The 22,055-nt window shown below is 37.9% G+C and overlaps 1 protein-coding gene and 1 long non-coding RNA gene across 2 annotated transcripts; both read left to right on the forward strand.

The window, feature by feature from the left end:
• Window positions 1–9,048: 9,048 nt before the first annotated feature.
• Bin1 (histone deacetylase complex subunit SAP18) lies at window positions 9,049–10,051 on the forward strand. The gene is made up of 4 exons (XM_011155658.3): window positions 9,049–9,251; window positions 9,389–9,495; window positions 9,600–9,794; window positions 9,897–10,051. Exons 1-4 carry the CDS (start codon window positions 9,180–9,182, stop codon window positions 9,988–9,990), a joined length of 468 nt encoding a protein of 155 aa, XP_011153960.1. The 5' UTR covers window positions 9,049–9,179; the 3' UTR covers window positions 9,991–10,051.
• A 6,188-nt stretch (window positions 10,052–16,239) lies between these two features.
• Window positions 16,240–17,301, forward strand: LOC112590680 (uncharacterized). The gene is made up of 3 exons (XR_003114389.1): window positions 16,240–16,297; window positions 16,945–17,057; window positions 17,253–17,301. It is a non-coding gene; the product is annotated as an uncharacterized LOC112590680 (long non-coding RNA).
• The last annotated feature ends 4,754 nt before the right edge of the window (window positions 17,302–22,055 follow it).

The following is a 22,055-nucleotide window of genomic DNA, read 5'->3' on the forward strand; positions in this document are numbered from 1 at the left end:
GGGGAAGAGAAGAAGTCTACAAATGCGTTCGAGGAGAGCGCTGCTAACGCGTCATTTTATCTTTGTCGCTCATTAGATACACAACAAGGATACAATAACATATTAGCGCTCTCAGCGCCAATAGCGTGCTCCTCGAATGCAACCTAAGATAAGAAGAAACAAAACTTGCTCACACTCAGTAAACAGAAATAGTTATCTTTTAATAAAATTTTTATTTCTACGGAGTATAACTCATATAATGCCGATTAAAGTTAAACTTAAAACCCCTTTTTAGTGGTAAATTTAATTTTATATTATTCATTTTCATCTCTTGACTTTATATTTGACGTTTCACGTTCATTTGCACTGTTATTAATTATCAGATGCGATAAAGCACGATATACGAGTACCAAGATGCGATGCGTTTGATCGAAATTCTAAAGCCAGAAATGAAAATAGCCTTGCTGACGTCTTTGTACGTCAGTAATTGAAAGCTCAATCGTATTTGGTATGACAAATGTTTCAGAGAGATGCATGACGTCATTAATATGCATATTATTAATACAAATGGACCATACTCTAGAAGCGTTATTAACGCTGGCGTCATTGACACCTTCATTCGTATATTGCTCTACATACAAAATGTAAAAAGCAATGCACGATAAGCTGTATGCATCATTTAAATTCCATCTACATACACACACACACACACACGAATGCATAGTGCGATTCTACCGTGGCGTACTGATTGTTCTCCATGTTGTGTATAATTGATACATTTGATATAAATGCTGCTATTTAAAGTGTTATCGCACTTCTGAGGAAACAAACATCATAAAAACGAGAAAAGTAGTTTTTAATTATTACTTTTAGAGTAAAAACTTTTTTTATGTCGATATGTATAGCTTATCCATCAATAGACCTTTGCTTATGCTGTACGATAATCAACTGTCTTATTACATTATATTCACACATATAATGTATTTCATTGTGATAAAGTATGATAAAGAATGCAGATTAAAAACGGACAAAATAATAACAAGGTCTCCCCTATTCATGTAGATAATAACGGCGCACATATGTGCAAACATGTACATGCAACTTTGCATTTTTAAGAATTAAACCTAATGTTAATCTTCATGCTCTATTAAATTCTTACTCGTTTCTTTAAATTGACCGATAAATGGTAATCGTAATCCATAAATAATGTCGGAGAAAAAAACAGAGTACAAAAGACATTGATGCGCGTGTAAACTAAGAAGAACTTGCGTTGCGATGAAGCAAATGGATACGAAAATGATCGCGTTTCTTGTCGGTTTTGCAATGTCTTTTTATACTTTGTCTTACGCGAATGCATAATGCTCTCGATTAAACGAGAGATTCAAAAAACTCAAAATATTAAAAAGTATAATTGTGAAAACTGTAATTTTTATTTATAATAAATTTATAATAAAATAATAATATTAAGGAAAAATTATAAAGTATTACATAAAGTCTCTATTTCAATCAGTTCATTATTAAATTGATCATCAAAGAATAACATGTTATAATAACATATAAATGTTAGACAGTAATGAATAGATTTTTTTTTATTTATTATCTTGATAACTGATCAGCTGATCAATTATGAAACGTATTTTAATTAGTTTAAAGCCTACCAACTTTATAACCAAAAACAAAATTTTCAAAAGCGATTTTGGAATAGACCGTATACTCAACGAATTGAAATGATCAGTGAATGGTTTGTGATTATTGGGGCTTTACTGTTAGATTCTTAAATTTGAACCCATTATATCGAGGAATTACTCAGCCACTATGCACCGATGTTTTCTGAACATATGGTCCGTTCTTTTTAGCTACACCGCTGAACTAGTGCAATAAGTTAAAGCAGAGAGAAGCCTGCAGCCCGTATCAGACTACGGATTGGGATTGAGTATTGGATTGAAATTTAACCAATCAGGAGTAAGTTTACCATACTTGAGATTATTTTCTCTTTTTCAATTGATCAAATTTCAATCTAATCTCAATCCCAATCCATAGTCTGATACGGGCTTGAGAGCGGCCACGCCGGCGTTTTTGGCGACATGCATTTTGATGACTGATTTTAACGCCATCTGCGCCCATTTGCAGACGCTGCCGGCTGCAGTCTCTATTTGGTGCGTGTCCATTCTACGCCCATTTACTGGCCGTTCGTGTCTGTGGTACGCCTATAATTGCGGGTTTGAGAAACACGGTACCGCGCACAAACTTACACCTCGTTCAACAGCACATGATTCTTTTTCTGTACATATGCATTTCTATACATATTTTTGTAAAAAATTGCATCTTCTAATTATTATCCGAATTATTATCTCTCGTTACATTCGTAATTCGTAACAAGAGCAGGCGGTAATTCCCAGTCGACACAGAGCATTAGTTACATTATATTTATATTAAAATTTCGCACTCAACACCATGTGTGTTATATTACATTTATATTGTTGAGTGCGAAATTTTAACATAAATATAATGTTCTGTGTCGACTGGGTTGTTTCCTTCTCTCAATATTTTGGAAGCTTTGTTTCATGATAGTGTAGTTGTTCGAGATTCGAACCGGAAGATTTGCCTATTTCTGAAACGTTCTGGCAGAAGAGACAAGACCGAGAGAGACAACAATTTGTTCCTATTTTTCAGGTACATACCCCTCTAATCTTATTCAACAAATTAACTCGGATAAACGAGCGATTCGTATCAATTTTTCTTGTCTTATAAAAAAATGAGAAAATAAATCAGTACCGAAAATCGAAGACCGTTCAACATCTATTTTTTCATCAAATTAACGCGGATAAATGAACAATTCGCCTGAATTTTTTCTTTTCTTATAGAAAAATGAAAGGAGAAATCAGTACCGAAAATCGAATACTGATCAATATCGAATTTATTCATCAAATTAATGTGGATAAACAAACGATTTGTATCAATCTTGTTTTCTTTTATAGAGAAATCAAAGACTAAATCAGTACCGAAAACCGGATCAATACTATAAATCAGCGTTAGAAAATTGTCTAAGTGCAATGACAAGTTGTTTTCAGCTTGCAGGTACTTACCCCACTAATTTACTCAACAAATTAAGTCGGATAAAAGAACGATTCGTATCAATTTTTATTTTCTTATAAAGAAATTAGAGAATTAGTCAGTACCGAAAATTGAAGACCGACCAATATTTAATTTATTCATCAAATTAACGCGGATAAATGAACGATTCGTATGAATTTTTTTTCTTATAGAGAAATGGAAGAGTAAATCAGTACCGAAAATCAAATATCGATCAATACCGTAAATCAATGTCAGAAAATCGTCCAAGAACAATGACAATTTGTTCTTATTTTCCAGGTATTTATCTCTCTAATTTACTCAATAAATTAACTCGAATAAACGAATGATTTGTATCAATTTTTCTTATCTTATAAAGAAATGAGAGAATAAATCAGTACCGAAAATTGAAGATGATCAATATTTAATTTATTCATCGAATTAACGCGGATAAATGAACGATTCGTATCAATTTTTTTTTCTTATAGAAAAATGAAACAGTAAATCAGTACCGAAAATCGAATATCGATTAATACCATAAATCAGTGTCAAAAAATTGTCCAAGCGCAATGACAATTTGTTTTCATTCTTTAGGTACTTACCCCTCTAATCTTATTCAACAAATTAACTTGGATAAACGAACGATTCGTATCAATTTTTTTTGTCTTTTAAAAAATGAGAAAATAAATCAGTACCGAAAACCGAAGACTAATCAGTACCATAAATCAATGTCAAGAAAATTGTCCAAGTGCAATGACAAGTTGTTTTCATCTTGCAGGTACTTACCCCACTAATTTACTCAACAAATTAAGTCGGATAAAAGAACGATTCGTATGAATTTTTCTTCTCTTATAAAGAAATTAAAGAATCAGTCAGTACCGCAAATTTAAAGACCGATCAATATTTAATTTATTCATCGAATTAACGCGGATAAATGATCGATTCGTATCAATTTTTTTTTCTTAAGGAGAAATGAAAGAGTAGAAATCAGTACCGAAAAACGAATATCGATTAATACCGTAAATCAGTGTCAAAAAATTGTCCAAGTGCAATGACAATTTGTTTTCATTTTTCAGGTACCTACCCCTCTAATATTATTCAACAAATTAACTCGGATAAACGAACGATTCGTATCAATATTTCTGTCTTATAAAAAAATGAGAAAATAAATCAGTACCGAAAATTGAAGACCGATCATTATTTAATTTATTCATCAAATTAACGCGGATAAATGAACGAGTCGTATCAATTTTTTTTCTTGTAGAGAAATGAAAGAGTAAATTAGTACCGAAAATCAAATATCGTTTAATACCATAAATCAGTGTCAAAAAATTGTCCAAGTGCAATGACAATTTGTTCTCATTTTTCAAGTACTCACCCCTCTAATCTTATTCAACAAATTAACTCGGATAAACGGAAAATTCATATCAATTTTTCTTGTCTTATAAAAAAATAAGAAAATAAATCAGTACCGAAAATCGAAGACCGTTCAATATCTAATTTTTTTCATCAAATTAACGCGAATAAATGAACATTTCGTCTGAATTTTTTCTTTTCTTATAGAAAAATGTAAGGAGAAATTAGTACCGAAAATCGCATATCGATCAATATCGAATTTATTCATAAAATTAACGTGGATAAACAAACGATTTGTATCAATTTTGATTTCTTTTATAGAGAAAGCAAAGACTAAATCAGTACCGAAAACTGGATATTGATCAATACTATAAATCAACGTTAGAAAATTGTCTAAGTGCAATGACAAGTTATTTTCATCTTGCAGGTACTTACCCCACTAATTTACTCGACAAATTAAGTCGGATAAAAGAACGATTCGTATCAATTTTTCGTCTCTTATAAAGAAATTAGAGGATCAGTCAATACCGAAAATTGAAGACCGATCAATATTTAATTTATTCACCAAATTAACGCGGATAAATTAACGATTCGTATGAACTTTTTTTTCTTATAGAGAAATGAAAGAGTAAATCAGTACCGAAAATCGAATACCGATCAATACCGTAAATCAGTGTCAGAAAATTGTCCAAGTACGACAATTTTTCATTCTTCAGGTATTTATCCCTCTAATTTACTCAACAAATTAACTCGAATAAGCGAATGATTCGTATCAATTTTTCTTGTCTTATAAAGAAATGAGAGAATAAATCAGTTCCGAAAATTGAAGACCAATCAGTATTTAATTTATTCATCAAATTAACGCGGATAAATGAACGAGTCGTATCAATTTTTTTTCTTGTAGAGGAATGAAAGAGTAAATCAGTACCGAAAATCGAATATCGATCAATACCAGAAATCAGTGTCAGAAGATTGTCCAAGTGCAATGACAATTCGTTCTCATTTTTCAGGTAGTTACTTCTACAAGTTAGGATTTGATAAAAAGAAGTCTTTCCCGAGTCGAAATATTAATTCTACATTGATCCTGCAAATTGCATCCAATTTGAAAAATCAACGCAGAATATCTAGATGCGCAATAGTGAACAAGCTTTGTCCTACCTGAACGTTACACATCTGGCTACTCTCGCAGTCTCGCCCATGATGAGTCTTCAACAGCGACGTATTCCGCAGTTATTTAATACTCGTTTATCTCGACAATGTATATGTACTTAATCCTTATATTCTTAATTAATAAATGAGCAATTTTTGTTGATATTGATTATATATTCGCTTAACAGCGCAAGAAAGAGAACAAAGCCAAAGACGTAAATAGAATTGCTTTTGTTAGAACTGCGGGTGAGATAAATATATAAGGATTAAATAATCATATAAGAATATTAGAGGAAATGGGAGATAAAAAACACTTTTTATTCTCATCATTCTTAAAGTTCTTTTTTCCTTTTTTCTTCTCTTTTTTTTTCTTTTCTTTTTTCTAATGAGAATGATGAGAATTGTAGCTCTCAAAAGAGCTGAGGCTGCAAAAAGACAACGGTTATGTCTAATAATGCTGTTTCACTAATAGAGATTTTAATTCAGATTCGGTACAATAAGAAAGATAAACAAGAATGAGAAACGGACATTCTAGCAGATTCTAAACGAAAACAGCAATCCGAGCATTATTAGACGAATAAAAATCAACACTTGCAAAATTTATATCAGATTCCAAGATCATTATTCATAGTTTTCTAAATCATGTGCAATTTTTTATTGAGAACATAATTACAAATTTGTATTCATAAACCTTAGCTTGCCTCAGCAACCTTGCTTGAATAGATACTCATATTTTATGAGAAAAGAAAAGTAGAACTCATGTTACGTGAAATTAAGTTAACGAATAATCAAATCTCAAGCTATTTTATCATTTTTCAGATGATAATGCTATGAATGCTGATCTAATTTCGACTCGGGTATGTCCTTACTTCGAGTAAGGTCTGTTAAAATCAGAAAAATCCTGCGTAATAATAATGACTCGAGGTACCTCCAATACCATACATGATGTATCGCTGTCCACGTCTCTCGGCGCGCTTCAAGTCCTCTCTCCATCCTGGCTTCTCGATCCGACGTCCTCCTTCTGGTTACTCCGTCGCAGCACCCCCGGATACTCCATCGTAGCACTGGCGACGACACTGACTCTAGCTCTAACACTCGCGCAAGTAAGATTCGGGGACAAAGAAACGCGTATTAACCGACACTCGTACTATTCTGCGTCGCGGTACGCGCGTCGTTCGTCGGCCCGAGGCGCAATGTCCTTTCCGCAATCACGGAGTCATATATAAGCGTACGAAACCAAACAATCGGGAAGACACGGTTACCCCCCACCTTGCCGATCAGTGTTGATGCCTGCGTCGTCCGTTAGCTGAAAATGAAAACAACTCGTGTTTTCAAAGTATGCCTGTGAGAGACTCGCTTCAAACTTCACAATACTTATTTACGTCTGTTTCAAGAATCATGTTACGTCGAATTCAATTCATATCTCATCCTTGCGGCTTTGATTATAATAATAATATCCTAGCATAAAATGTGTTCAAAAGTATTATTTCACATTCACGAGATTTCGTCGTGAATTCTGCTTTGCATGTCATTTGCATATAACACACGGTCGCGTACCTCCGAAATGAGTTGTTACTTATCGTTGCTAAGAAGTAAATGTTTTTTAGAGCTCGTTGTATCTCTTCCCGTGCGCTCATTCGCTTATACATTTTAATTAATTACAGAGTAAATGTTGAGAAAATTACAAAATGGCATAATTTTTTTTATTATTTTCACCCATTCTATTTGTACACTGCGGCTGCTTCATGAGTTACCGAAGTCTGCCCATACTGAACAAATATCCAAAATACATCCAATGGATATCCTATAGATATCGCGATATCTAGAGAATATTCATGACATGCATATTGGATATTTGTTTTATATTTGGATATATATCAATGAAATTCACAAATTTTACAACGTTTTTCGTTCGAATAACGTATAGTAAGTTTTTCTGCTGAACACAGTCAATGTGAACGAAGCATCTTAAAATAAACTAGAGATAAAGTAAACTAAAGATGATTTTATATACAAAAATTATATTAAATAAATAAATGAAAATTATACACACAGATACATACACACAAATGTTTTCCATTTCATTTCTGTTGCAGGAAATAAATGTTGCAGGAACTAAGTTAGAAAAATGGTCTTCTCACTCCCTTAGATGCGCGGGATTGTGCGAAGACCATTTCAATGATGCATCATTTCTGACGAGCACGAAGAAACGTTTAAAATTGGATGCAGTTCCAATTCATTTCGAGAGCGAACATGTTAATGAAAATGTAGAACAAGTGAAGAAAAGGAGACATATAGAAGTGGAAAAACTCCCTGAAGAAGTAGAAATCGGAGAGACCACCATACCAACTGTTCTTACAAGTCACATTTCGGAAATGAATATTAATATAGACGAGCAATTAATAGAACGGTATCCACTTCGAACATATGACACGTATAACATAATTAGTCTGCGAATAGTCGATAGACCTTTAAGAGAAAAGCTCGTACATCGAAAAGATGTGAGTTCGCCTTTGTCGCCGAATTGAAGTGCCGGATCTCGGACAGTCGCAGTCGAACGTGCTAGCAGGAGAGAGAGAGAGAGAGAGAGAGAGAGAGAGACAAGCTTTTCGAGCGAGAAGGATTGTGTTGTTTTTCACTGCTACTTGTAATATCTGGACGCGAGTGAGTTACAAGGATTATTGTATGAATGCGCGTTTAACGCATGCTGCATTCAAGAGAACAATTCGTCCGGACTGCGAATAACGCCGCACGACGCGTCATGTGGAGCGTGATCACGAGTCTCTCTCGGTCTTGTCTCTTCTGCCAGAACGTTTCAGAAATAAGCAAATCTTCCCGTTCGAATCTCGAACAACTACACTATCATGAAACAAAGCTTCCAAAATATTGAGAGAAGGAAACAACCCAGTCGACACGGAACATTATATTTATGTTAAAATTTCGCACTCAACAATATAAATGTAATATAACACACATGGTGTTGAGTGCGAAATTTTAATATAAATGTAATGTAACTAATGCTCTGTGTCGACTGGGAATTACCGCCTGCTCTTGTTACGAATTACGAATGTAACGAGAGATAATAATTCGGATAATAATTAGAAGATGCAATTTTTTACAAAAATATGTATAGAAATGCATATGTACAGAAAAAGAATCATGTGCTGTTGAACGAGGTGTAAGTTTGTGCGCGATGCCGTGTTTCTCAAACCCGCAATTATAGGCGTACCACAGACACGAACCGTCAGTAAATGGGCGTAGGACGTACACGCACCAAATAGAGACTTTACCGGCAGCGTCTGCAAATGGGAGTAGTCAACGTAGGCTGCGTTCCGATTATCACTGCTAGTACTGAAAATATATACTTTATGTCACATATATTATAGATTTTCAGTACTGGCAGTGAATATCGGAACGCAGCCGTAGTGTAGCTAAAAAGAACAGACCCATAATCGACGTAGGTATCTTATGGCGAATACATGTAAATAGTCCTGAATATAACCTCCAAATCAATGTGATACCGCCATTTGCCAGGTTTCTTCATGAGCATAAACGAATAACCGCAAATTTGATATTTTTGACAAGAAATAGTATATACGTGATATTTTTTTGCAATAACAGATATGGCATCTGCATTGGAATCTATGGTAGTTGATGAAAAACAACTTCCAGAAAAGCCAGTGGACAGAGAGAAAGTATGTGGAATACAATCGTAATGTTGTTATTTTCCTTAAGACTATGCATATTGAAATATTAGATTTACATATATTCGGACAATTGCAATAGTACATAAGTATCATAATGTATTTATTAATATTTATTAATATTCCAGACATGTCCACTTTTATTAAGAGTCTTTTGCAATACTGGGCGTCATCATAACATAATGGAATATAGTAGAGGGAATGTTCCTTCAAATGAACTACAAATCTACACATGGTAATATATATATATGTATATAGTAGAAAACTAATTATGATATTATTTTCTTAATATAATTTTCTATTTAAGATTATCTCTCATGGGTTTCCTTTTATATATAGGATGGATGCTACTTTACGAGAAATTACAGGATTAGTTAAAGAAGTTAATCCAGATGCTCGTAGTAAGGGCACATACTTTGATTTTTCATTAGTAACTCCTGAATTGCGTAATTCTGGCTATCGTATGCGTGAAATTGGTGTTACATGCTCTGGTCAAAAAGGTGCTGATGATAACAAAACTCTTGCACAAGCTAGGTATGTATATATAACTTAAGTAGTAAAGATAGATACAATATTTTATGTACTATAAATATTTTCATACAATCAAATGAATATATACTTCAAATGTGATTACAGGTTCACAATTGGAGATTATTTGGATATATCAATCACACCACCTAACAGAATGATGCAGCCAATAATAAGACGTGGAGGTTTGCGTCAATATTAATACAAAAAACTTAAGATTTATAAATTATAATAAAGATCATTATTGTAATAATAAGGTCAAATGATATAATTTTTCAAGATTTTGTTCTAATAGATGACTATAGTAATTTTTTTTATTTTGTCAAAGAGCAACATTAATCCCGATATCATAAATCCCGAAAAAATGAAAGTAATTCTGAGCATTAACTTATCATGTCAATTAAGATCGTCATTTCTGGAACGCTATGTATTTAATAGTGCTATCCATTGGTAAGTTGTAAATTTGTATATATTTGAAATAACATCAAGATAATTATAAACTATAAAATTCATATTTATTATGCACTAAATGTTTAGATATTTATATTTGATGATTATAAAATGTTTAATATTATCTTTTCTCAATTGCTTTCGGATCCGTTGATGGTAACGAAACTTTTACTTAAAGCTGATCGTCTGTAGTAACAGTACTTTTTTGATCAGAATATTCTTTATCAACATTAGATAAATGAGGTTTCTCTCTTTTCTTCTGTATTATATATATAATATAATGTATATTTAATTAAATACAAATTTATGTTCATGTGTACACACATACACACACATAGTACGGATATCATATTAATAAAATCATATAAAAACTGTTGATTTTATCATTATAGTTGCATCTTTATGAATAGAACTTTGAAATTATTGAAAAGTATTCAAGTTATCGATTATTTCTATATAAATTTCTGGACAATTAACATATATATAATGTAGAGATTTATTATCAAATTTATTATCAACATTCAAGTATAATTCTGTAAATATATGTAGTGTAATATATCATAAGATCCTTAAATTATATTAAATAATATATATTAAAGTTCAAACTAATCCACTATATTTTTTTTATTTTTTAAGCTTACTACCAGAACACGTACATGGATTAGTACTTATAACTTTCCAAAATTAAAAAAACTTTGAATAGAGATTTAGATCACGATAAGGCATCCACTTATTATCTTAATCTTAAAATATGTAGCTTTAAAATATATTATATTTTATTACACCTGTGTAATGTTAATCTATAATTATTAAAGTTTAAAAATTCAATTCCAAACAGAATACAAAAATAGTTTTCCTTTGTGCTTCTTAATCTTGAGGAAAATATTTTACATACCTTTCTTAATTTTGTGCTTTTTGTTTAGCAAGAAATACATAGAACAATTAAAAAGTGTTATTGTTGAGAACAAGAAAAATTATTACAATGATATATTCTTTTGTATATATATAACGGAGTGTAAAATAGAGAGAAAAAAAATAATTTCAAAAAGATTATATGAGATTTTTCCGCTTTATTTGGTTGAACTTAATTGAATCTGCTGGTCAGATTATTAAGAATATCCTGATATTTTGCAGGCATCCTCATATCGGCCAATTTCGCTGCTCGTTGGGTGAATGGATGAAAGGGATGTAAAACCGACGACGTTGCGTTTAAATCTTGTTTGTAGGCGTTGCCTACCAGCAGAATCAAAAAAAGCGGAGGATAGGGGTTGATGTGTGTCAGATTCTGACATCTGCAGCTGACAAGCAGCATATTATTCTCTCAAAGGGCATCGTTTACACGTAATGTTACGGCGATATCCTGTTTTACATGGTAATTAAATGATATGATTTTATAAAGTACAGTTTCTTAGCGTTAAATTTATAAATCGAGCATGATCGTAATCTTAACACAATATTTTATAAAAAGAAAATACATTCCGTACACATTAGTAGACAGCTTCTACGTTGTCTGTCTATTGCTGGCGCTTGCAAAGTGGAAGGAGCGCAAAGCGACGGAAAGATTGTGGGGTGACTTCTTACCGCAATCACCTGCGGCTATTTTAAAGACACTTCCACTTTAATTATACCAAACCGCTCTCGCGATATTACGATATTATGATATTACGAAGCATAAGCCGGGTCCCGGAGATTTAGGGTCGCGGAAAGTTTAAACTGTACACACCCCAAAAACCCATTCCAGTCCTCCGTTACGATTTCTCCTCGACCGTTATCTAACTTCGACGATAGCGTTACTACCGCTTTCGTTTTCCAGTATTCTCGGAAAATACCTACCTACCTCCCCTGAGTAAATATATAAGGTAGCGTAAGACGTTACTGCCGAGACGATAACACGGAATATCTAACATAGCGACTCGCGCAGCCGTGCTTTTCTATGATGATATTACATTCGCTTGCCATAGGTAAAAAAAAATAAAGAATATATAGAACTCTCGTATAAACGTATAACTTCATTTATTAAAATTATATTGCACAGTTTACTTCTCACTTGCGATCTTGTCTTCGACTTAAGATATTTTATCAAACTTGCGCTGAATTTTGAATAAACTAACATGCATATACAGACAAAACTCTCTAGAAAAATTTCATCATATGCATATATATATATATATATTTCATCATATGCATATATATATATTATGTTGATATTATTTCAACTTTTACATCGCGATTCATTGTTGCGTCGAAGAACAAGCCACAATGATACTCCTCAACGTCAACATTTTTGTACGAAAGCAATCCGCCTTTTACTTATTTATTTATTATCCTGTCTGTGCATTATTATATAACACTTGTTATCATATAGTAGTATAAAATATGTAACGTATCATACAAAAAAAAATTTAACGAGAAAGCTAAGTTTAAAGTACGGCGGAGGGTTTGCGAAGACGGTAGAGCGGATTCATCGTGCATTAGGGGGCCGGCACCTTCTCTCGAAAATTCGCGGGTGTAATCAGTAATCAAATTTATTAGTTTCTATTGTCTTGGGGGGTGAAATTCTTTTCCGATTTTATGGCGTGGAAAGACGATATAATAAGGAGAGAGCCGCCTCGAGCGAAGCTGCGAGTAACGAGGGAATAAGAATGGCTAGGCAGTCGGGGGTGGCTTCGGGGGTGGCTCGGCTCCTCGGAAGGAGGAGGGCAAGATTTACTGGACCCGCTAGTGGCCGCCAACTTCGCAAGGGACGCTTCCTCGAAAACATTAAAGCGATATAATGCGAGCACGCAAGACTTGTTCGAACTTAAACGAGCGTATCTAGAGAGGACGATGTAAAATCGTTTATCGAATTCAAAACTAATTACTGGACTTTTCAATTATTTCAAATTAGTTAAAATATTATTGACATCGCTCGTTTGTAAGAAAACCATAGCTTCCTTACTTGACAATAACATTTTAGAAACGAAAAAACCAAGAATAAACTTGCTTTCCCTTTACGTGTCCTTTTACACTCCTATATCAGCAGTATAAAGATCATCATCAGACGGAAAACAGAATATCCTTTATGTGGGAAGGGAATATTGAATTCGTCCCGCTCATAAAATTTGTAAGAATATATATTTCACCTACGATGGCCTCGTAGAGTCAGGGACGGGCAAAAGAGGGCGAGATAACTCAAATTCTCGAGATTTATTAATTTCCGGAAGCATCAGAGCCATGAGCACGTCAGGATCGATTCGCACACCGGTGACAAGAAATCTGTTGACTCAGGAGAAGCGCGCAGGGGGTGGTTGTAATAAAAATAAATATTCCCGCGCGTATGCGCGAGCGCACAGGGTGGTAAAGTACGGGGGTTGCGAGGGGAGAGAAAAGACGACGGAGGGCACGACGTCGTTCCCCCCACTCGTATGCTCCATAACGATATATAAAGCCGACATATTTCCGAATAAATCGTTTTTTTCAAATCTCGTGCATAGAACGACCGATAAACTCGACGTGGATGGCTCGTGGCAAAGCGAGACGGGGGGCGTCCCGATGCTCGAAAGCCGTCGCCGTTTTCTGCTGTGTTGCATGGATTTTTATTCGACCGCTGGTATATTTATGGACGTGCGATTTGCGTATGGCATCGCGCAGATTCACGCCGCGATGATTTACGCCCGTTTTTCGATTACGCGGTCTCTCCGTGTGCGGATCCATAATCGGAAATATACGCAATCCACATTTGTCCACAATGGAATTTCATTATCCCCCCCATTATTTATGGCTAACTAACGGCGCTGTTGTCACCCTTGGTATCGTTTAAACGCCTTCGTGCGCACGTCTCCGAAGCAGGTGTAGCGAGCGATTTTTCAAAGTACTTTTGTACCATACCTTTCCATTGGTATCATTGTAAATTCCTTGGTAACATAGGGGAAGAAAGGTTATAGTTTGATCTTCACTGTAAATCATTATACGTATTGAGGGACGTCCTTCGATAGTTAACAGTGGTAATTTCAGGATGTAACGTAAAAGTCAGAATTTCACTGTGAGCTTTTAATCTCTGAAGGATTATAATTTTATCTCCGACACGTCGGAGAGCTCGAGTTAGGGTGCGATATAAAAGCAGAAACACAAATCTCGGTCGGTCTCGGGTGGTTGCTCTCCAAGATCTCGGTAATGGACCCCGGATATACTCCCGGAGTGAGTGTTTCCTGGGTCTGAATCAGCTCTAATACCAACCGCTCACGATACAGACGCATTTGTCATTTCGTGTTAGCATGGCTGTTATGAAAAATAATATCAACATAAGTAGACGCTTCAACATTTCAAAATGCAATAATTACGACGCAGCCGTTCATTAAGTTGTCACGAAACTTGGCTTGTCGTTACTCGAACTTAATGAGTCCACGACTTCAGGAAGGACAAATATACGTTTGATGAAACATATGTCTAATATATAATCAGTATTTTGATCAACGACGGTTCAAAATCATATATCAAGCATTCCTTTGTTTCGATATTTTTCCTCCATTTTTCTTTTCTTGGGAATTTCTTTTCTTGGGTATTTTCTATCGAGCTGTATTGTTTGGTATTCCAGCACAGTGCCGATGATGCTTCACCGATGAGTCTGAGTGTGATAGTGGCTGAGTGTGTGCCTTCTTTTTGAGCCCCGCAGGCTGTAATGGACCGCAACATCTTGCGGGGCAGTTCACACACCCTCCCGGCTTTTTTCATCCCTTCGTCATATTTGTTCCTGCTTCTCAGCCGACGGCAGAGTAAAATCACTCGAATCACGCGATCGACAACCTACGGTGACAATTTTCCGTCTCTTTATCGCAAATTTATTTATTCATTTGTTCATATATTATTTTAGATGAAAGTTCGATCACAAAATTTCTCACGTATATTGTCCCTCGACCGAAATCTTCATCCTGGTGATTATTTTGCGAAAATGCGAGAAAATAGCGTTGATGTTCGAAGCATTATATTAAAATCAGTAAGCCCTGCCTTCTCCCCTCTGTAAGACCCGCTTCGCTTCCCTCTTGATGAAAGGCATTAACACCGCGTTGTTTATGAGGCGCCGTAAGAAACCAACGACGTCGGGAGGAAGTTCAGGGGTGAATCGAGACGAGACGTTGCAGGAAAACAAATGATACCGGGATTCGCGACGATAAAAAATTGCACATCTGTTTACATTAATACCTAGTCATTAGCAAGACTTAGTGTCAAAATTCCGGTCGCTGTGTTCTACGTTGCGCGCAAAAGGTCTCGGACAGACAAATGCGACGGATCGGGAGCGGGATTATCGAGCCACAAGAGTGAATCTTTTGATTAATTATTACGACAACGAAAATAATTTCAACTGCGAATAATTTGCGATTTACGAGAGGGAGACAACTTTGACGAGAGGATAATTTTCGAAGATCATCAGAAAAGATGTAACAATGAATATATTTTTAGTTTTAATTTGCTTCTTCTCGAGATAGGATTGCTCTCTATTGTATTTTCGTCAGTAAATCGAAAATAACTAGTTGCGACGATTTCGAGACTTCAAGGTCGTTTTCAGACTGGAAGTCTAGAAATCGTCGCAACTAGTTATTTTCGATTTACTGACGAGAATAGAGAGCAATCCTGTCTCGAGAAGGCAAATTAAAACTAAAAATAAATGCATTGTTACCTCTTTTCTGATGATAAGATTAGCTAAATATAAGACGTTGCTTACTTTTTAATAACGCAAACTGTCAACGCGAAAATAGTTTCGATAGTATTGATAGATGGAAAAGAGAACTGAATACCATAACGCAGAGAATAGAGGTCACGTATCACAAATAACACGAAATAAACAAATAGGCTACATAAGTCTTCTCAAGCGCGCTTCGCCGATTGGAGGTCACGTGATCTCAGAGGACATAACATATACGACGACCGAGCGTCTATGTACAACAGTTGTGTCGCGACGCGTCGCGGGAGATGTGTGCGGTTTCTCTGATTCCGTGTGCGAGATACGTTACAATAATTCGCGTGTGCAATCGTCATCGTCGCTGGAGCATCTTGAGCGATAACGACATCCTGGATTCGTAAGGGTGACTATCATTTTCCATTTCTATTAAATTCAAAGAGAAATATACAGCTTCTGTATTCCGTTTGATAGCGGCTTACCGGCTGTTCATGTTATACCGGAAAGTCATATTCTCTCGTAGGAAATTCACTTTATAAGAACTTCTCGTATTAAATTCATGTTTAGAACATTCTTCTTTAACATAAACAGCAAAGGCATTCTCTCACTTTTAAAGAGGAACCTTCCCTAAGAATTGATAGTAGCGAATTTCTTTGAAATGAGAGGTTATATGTATTTTAGGTTATTTTTACGCTCGATTATACGCGCGTATGCGATACTATCGATAAACGATACTATCGATAAACGATAAACAGAACTTTACGAAGCACACATTTGGGAGGATTAAAAATATTTCGGTCTCCAAAGTCAATACTTGTTGAGAGATATAACTAGAAAAGTCAACAGGTCATATAAAAGATTACGATTGTATCTTATATATTTTTTAGTTCGTTCTTCGTGAATGTAAATGAACACTATTAATTGCTCCTTATCACTTCCCATTTTATTTGTTAAGAATATCGGGAAAACCTAACCTATATAGCTTTCTCACTTTGAAAATCTGTTTTCGTGTAAGAAATCAATACCAATTAGAAAATTTGCTTTCTGTTTTAGATCTGCTTGAGCTTGCGGCTACACAGCGGGTGCGGTTTCAGTGGTTGCAGTTTCGGTGGGCGAGGATGCCGTACCGGAGGATCCGGTTCGGGCCGAGCAAGGTTGGCTCGAAGGTACGTTTACAGACTTTTCTGGTACACTTAACTCGTTGAGTCTTTACAATCGAGAATCGGAACGGGAATAGTCGAGATAGAAAATAATTGAATTACAACGGTCGTAAAGAGTTAAAAGCTTGTACGCGAAAGATGCTTCTCTTGTTTAATTATTAACGTTTATATCTAATCAAGAAAATTGTACTTTTCTTCCAGATCTGTAGCAGAATGCGGCCGACCTTGACTTCCTGGTATTTCGGTGAGTCAGAAAAACAGAAAACGATTTAAAGATTTAAGATGGTAGATTAGTAGCTGGCGAGTGTTTATAAACTTTTATCAATCTATCAATGCGATTCACGTAGAATGTTGCAATTTGAATTTTGGATATACCGTTTGAACTAACAAGGAGATTACTTTTTTAAATATCTACATTATTTAACAGATATTTGAATTTTTATGTGCTTTTCTTTCTTGAGAAGACTCGACATTTTTCAATTTTTCCATTTCTTTATCTTTTTTTCTTCATCTTGATCTTCATATAAATATTCCAACGCTTACATTTGATTCGGAAAGTAAAATTATTCGACAGTTATTCATTCAATGTGGTTGATCTCCTAATTGTTTCCAGCGGTATAAAATGCCCGTCAGAATTGCGCTACTGTGCGCACAATTTGCGATTACTTTATTTCTAATCAATTCTGCAACTATCGTCGATGATCCCGCGGTCTTTAATTCGTGCCGCGATGCAACGTTACTTCGATTGAAATTATCGCTGAATTCGAGACGCGTATTCACACAGCTTCTGTTGAAAGTTAGATTTCTCTTAGCAGACGAGAAACTCGTTTGTTGACAAACGAGTCTAGTCGTCCGCGTAACGGACGTATTTTTTGTCGCGCTCTCTTTCTTTCTCTCTCTCTCTCTCTCTCTCTCTCTCTCTCTCAAAAACCGTCATGCTTTCGATGCGCGATTGTTTACACTCGGCCAACTGGGCGCACTGGGCCGTCGAAGCACTAGACTACATTATCGCGTACTTCTCATAAAATCGTTAAGCGCCGTTAAAGCGACCGCGTTCGCGAGTGCAGTGAAGTGAAGTAAGTGAAGTACGCTCGACGTGGGAACGTACGTACGGCTGAATGTCGAGGAGGCTGGACGGATGCGGAACGATGCAGCCGGGGTGCAGTGGCTTGGACGTCGCGGGATATCGCGAAGCGTAATTACATAGCACATGTGTTTAGTAGACGTAAATCGCATTGATTTCCGAAGCGGAAAAGCAAGGGTAGTTATACACACCGCTATTTAGGCACCGCTGCGAAGGCATTCGGGTAATTTAATATCCGAATTGAAAGTACAGCATACGTTTCGACGATACATTCCACCGCTTAATTAGAACTCTCGTATCAGATAATCCGCGTGTGTGACGAAAATACGAGAGCGGTGAAAATGCATTATCGCTAATCCACTCACCGATATCTCCTAACGAGAACGACAGTTCGAGAAAACGAACGACGAAAAAATACAGCCGTTGTCGATTAATCGAAATAAGATATCCGTAATCCGTGTAATAAATCCGAATTCGCATTCGATCTATAAAACATCGAGAGCGCGCGCACGCGGCATCTTGCCATCGCCCTGTCCATCGAAGGAAATACAGCTTGCCCGATAAATTCATCTTTGCGGAACAAACGATTGTTTTCCCAATGAGTCCCGGGATAAGGACACGAGCGGAAATGAGGGAAGGGGCGCGGAAGGGAGCGGTGAGGGAGCGAGTCCGTCGGCTCCGCGGGCTCGAAGAACGAGAGAACAGCAGAAGGAAGGAAGGTGGAGGAGAAGGGAGAAGAGGAGGAGGAGGTGGCGGCGGAGGAGAAGGAGGAGGGAGATGGGAGACGTCGGAGGACGGCCCGGGCGTTCATCGGACATTTATCCAATTAACCGATCCGAGTCGAGTAACCGGGGGTCAGGAGATCGTTCTGATACCTATACATATATCCACACGTACGCGCCCTTCCGCGTTCCTCCGCGAGGGCGTCCGTGCGGATACCAGAAAGCTCCATTACGTATATACCTAATGCCGAATGTTGATCTGTTATGTTTAATTACAGGGGCTGATATTGACGGGTCGGTATGTGCCCTCGAAGAGAAGAGAGCGCAGCGCCGCGCGGCGGGGTGGGAGCGGGCGGGTGGGATTGGTTCCGGTTGCTTGTTCGCAAAGTCACCCCTTTCTCCGTGCCGGTCCGAGCGGAGGAGAAGCGACGGAGGCGCTCGGGCACTGTCGAACGAAATGGCCAGCAATATTGTCGTCGTGGTTCGGGGGATTTGCGTGGGGCGGATCGGAAGGGGTTGGTAGGGGCCGCCCGAGTGACACGGGAAATTAATTATACGCTCCTGGAAGTCCTGACCTCCGATAGAACACCCGAAGCAGACTGCGCCGTTCGCGCCCTCCTCCTGCTCCTCCACCGCCACCCCCTAGCGCCACTTCCACCCCCGCGTTCCTCTTCCGCGTCGCGTTCTCTTATTTTCCGATGATGAGAATCGGCTTCGTTTCTTTTCCCGCGGCAGCTCCGGACATACAGGCGGCATCGACATGTCGGAGGCATCCTTTGAGATGTCCAGCTTTGTCGAGGGGGAGGTACATCTGCTCTAAAAACCCAAATCGGCTGTTGAGAGACTCAACGATGAGAAAGACAGCGAGATAAAGACACATTGAGGAGGATGACTGATGTAAATACACTTGCGGTACGGTAGAGTGTGGCATTTTTTTAATTTTTAATGTAAGAAATTTTGAGTATATATGCACGCGTAAAATATCTTGCGAAGAACGGAATATGCGAGATGTATGTGGCGTTAATATTGGTTATAAATTATGCTTCTCTCTCTCTCTCTCTCTCTCTCTCTCTCTCTCTCTCTGTACGTGTGTGTGTGTGTGCGTCTCTCTCGCGTTGTAATTACGAGAGCGCGGTGTTACACGGTGACAAATTTATTGAATCGTCGAAGGGACCGCAACGACGTATATCTATTTATTTTGCGTGGCCCACGGTGAGACGACGGTTTGCAAGAGAATATTGCATTTCCAGTCTCCGCAAGCCATCTCTCTTCATTTGTCTCCTTCCGACGTCGACTTCACCCCCGGATTCTATAATCCGCTTACGGCATGGACTCATTACACAGCTCACATTATTAATACCGCGTATAACGTATTCTTATTAGTTATTCTCGGAAGTATAAAGTCAGCTCTCCTTATCCGCATAGCTGACACTGTCTGCTTGCTGTGAAACTCTGTTAGGATTTGTCACCGTTCCTCCATTACTCTCGCGTCTCTTCCATTACTTCTAAACTATATAGCATCGCGTTGATAAATATTTCCACGTTATCACGATTAAACGAGACTTTCTCTCTCTCTCTCTCTCTCTGTTCGCCGCCGCGTGCACATTCGCTTAAAAATAACTCCGAGACGTGTACGGGTCGTCTCGAGGATTAAGGATTAAACTCCGCTTACACGCTCCGTTGCATGTTTCCCTTTTTCTACGAGGAATTTTCTGACTTGGACGCTTTGTTCAAGATAATGCAGATATGACTGTAGACTCAGTTTGCGTCGTTTACGAAAGACAACGCGGTCAATCCGTCACAAGAGGATTCTGGGCCGCCGAAGGTGCGTGGCGCGCGCGCGAATTTTTGTGGGTGTATAACATTTGCTTGTTCGTTCGCGCGATTGTTAATGAACGCGTAGGAGCGCTGGCTTTGCATGTCATCTGGCGTTAGAACTCCGGATTGGGGTCTCAGGCATAGATTAGGATGCGTCGTGTTCACATGCCGGCGCGCTTCTTAGACACGGCGACGGCAAATAAGGCAGTCGGATTCTAATTGCCAGTCATAAATCAGGGACAACACCTGCACGATTCCGAAATGTTTATGGGGGCGGTGCTGTTACATCCTTCATTAGAAGGACGAACGGATGAGATGACGAACTGATTCAAGTTTAACCGACGCGCCGTGACATTAGTGTTACTAATTGCGTCTCGGCAATCAGCGGCACGTGTCATTCCGACGATTTCGCGTATATAATTGTTGTGTTCGCTTATTATCTCATTTTTTTCTCGATTATTTCAATCGTCTCCGTTCCTTTCCCGGCTCCCAAATATATGATCCGTATTTGTGGGTCAACCGAAAGTCGGGCGAACAACAAAATGCGCGCGCGGTCTCTTTCTCTCTTTCTCCTTCTCTCGTTCCCTCTCACGGATCGCAACTGCGCGAGTAAATGTATGCGAAGGCGTCGTTGCAAGATGCAATTGAAAAAGCGGCATTAACGAAATTGGATTTCTCCTTATCTATTTCGCGTCTCGGAGCGAAGGGGTGAAACGAGTGTTGCGCCGTAATGTAACTCACGCGACGAACAAGGCGCCAGAGGGGGATTCGGACGATCTCATCGGCGTTTTCCTGCCGAGCGTCGAATTAGCGTAGAATTAGCGCCGGAGACACGACGAGAGGCGGAGATTAGCGGAGATGTAAATTAGGCGCCTCCTTCGCCAGTTTATCATTTTTGTCGGGCGGTTCAGTTTGTTCCGTAGTAAATGCAAGAGCAACACCGAAAATAACTGATCGACGAAAAGGGTTGTCATTGCAATTAAAAATTTGACACTCGCGCGCGAAAATTGTGAGAGCGACGGCGCGCGCGGCGCGGACGGCCGCGTAGTAACGAAGTCAATGAACGACATTTCAAACCTTTATCCGGCGAACCGTGGGCTGAATCGTCTCACGATTTCACTAAGAGCACGCTGAAGGCGGTGGATTAGCGAAGCGAGCTCCCGAGGTATCGCTAGCGACCGCCGACGAGTTGCGGGACTGTATTAAGTGCGTTTTGTGATGCACAAAGCCGCGGCCTGCAGGGAGCGGCAATCGGCTTTCCTTCTCTTTCTCTCTCTCTCTCTCTCTCTCTCTCTCTCTCTCTCTCTCTCTCTCTCTCTCTCTCTCTCTCTCTCTCCCCCTCTCTCTCTCTCTCTCTCTCTTTGAGGGGCGCCGAAAAGG

The sequence above is a fragment of the Harpegnathos saltator genome, unplaced genomic scaffold (genome assembly GCF_003227715.2).
Source record: "Harpegnathos saltator strain DR-91 unplaced genomic scaffold, Hsal_v8.6 scaffold132, whole genome shotgun sequence".
Lineage (NCBI taxonomy): Eukaryota > Metazoa > Arthropoda > Insecta > Hymenoptera > Formicidae > Harpegnathos > Harpegnathos saltator.

What these genes read in the sequence shown, in the direction of transcription:
- Bin1 (XM_011155658.3), top strand. Translation starts at nt 9,180, where the DNA reads ATGGCATCTGCATTGGAATCTATGGTAGTTGATGAAAAACAACTTCCA. An exon ending in AGCCAGTGGACAGAGAGAAA is followed by an intron (nt 9,252 to 9,388) that starts GTATGTGGAATA and finishes TTAATATTCCAG; the next exon opens with ACATGTCCACTTTTATTAAG. An exon ending in GAACTACAAATCTACACATG is followed by an intron (nt 9,496 to 9,599) that starts GTAATATATATA and finishes TTTTATATATAG; the next exon opens with GATGGATGCTACTTTACGAG.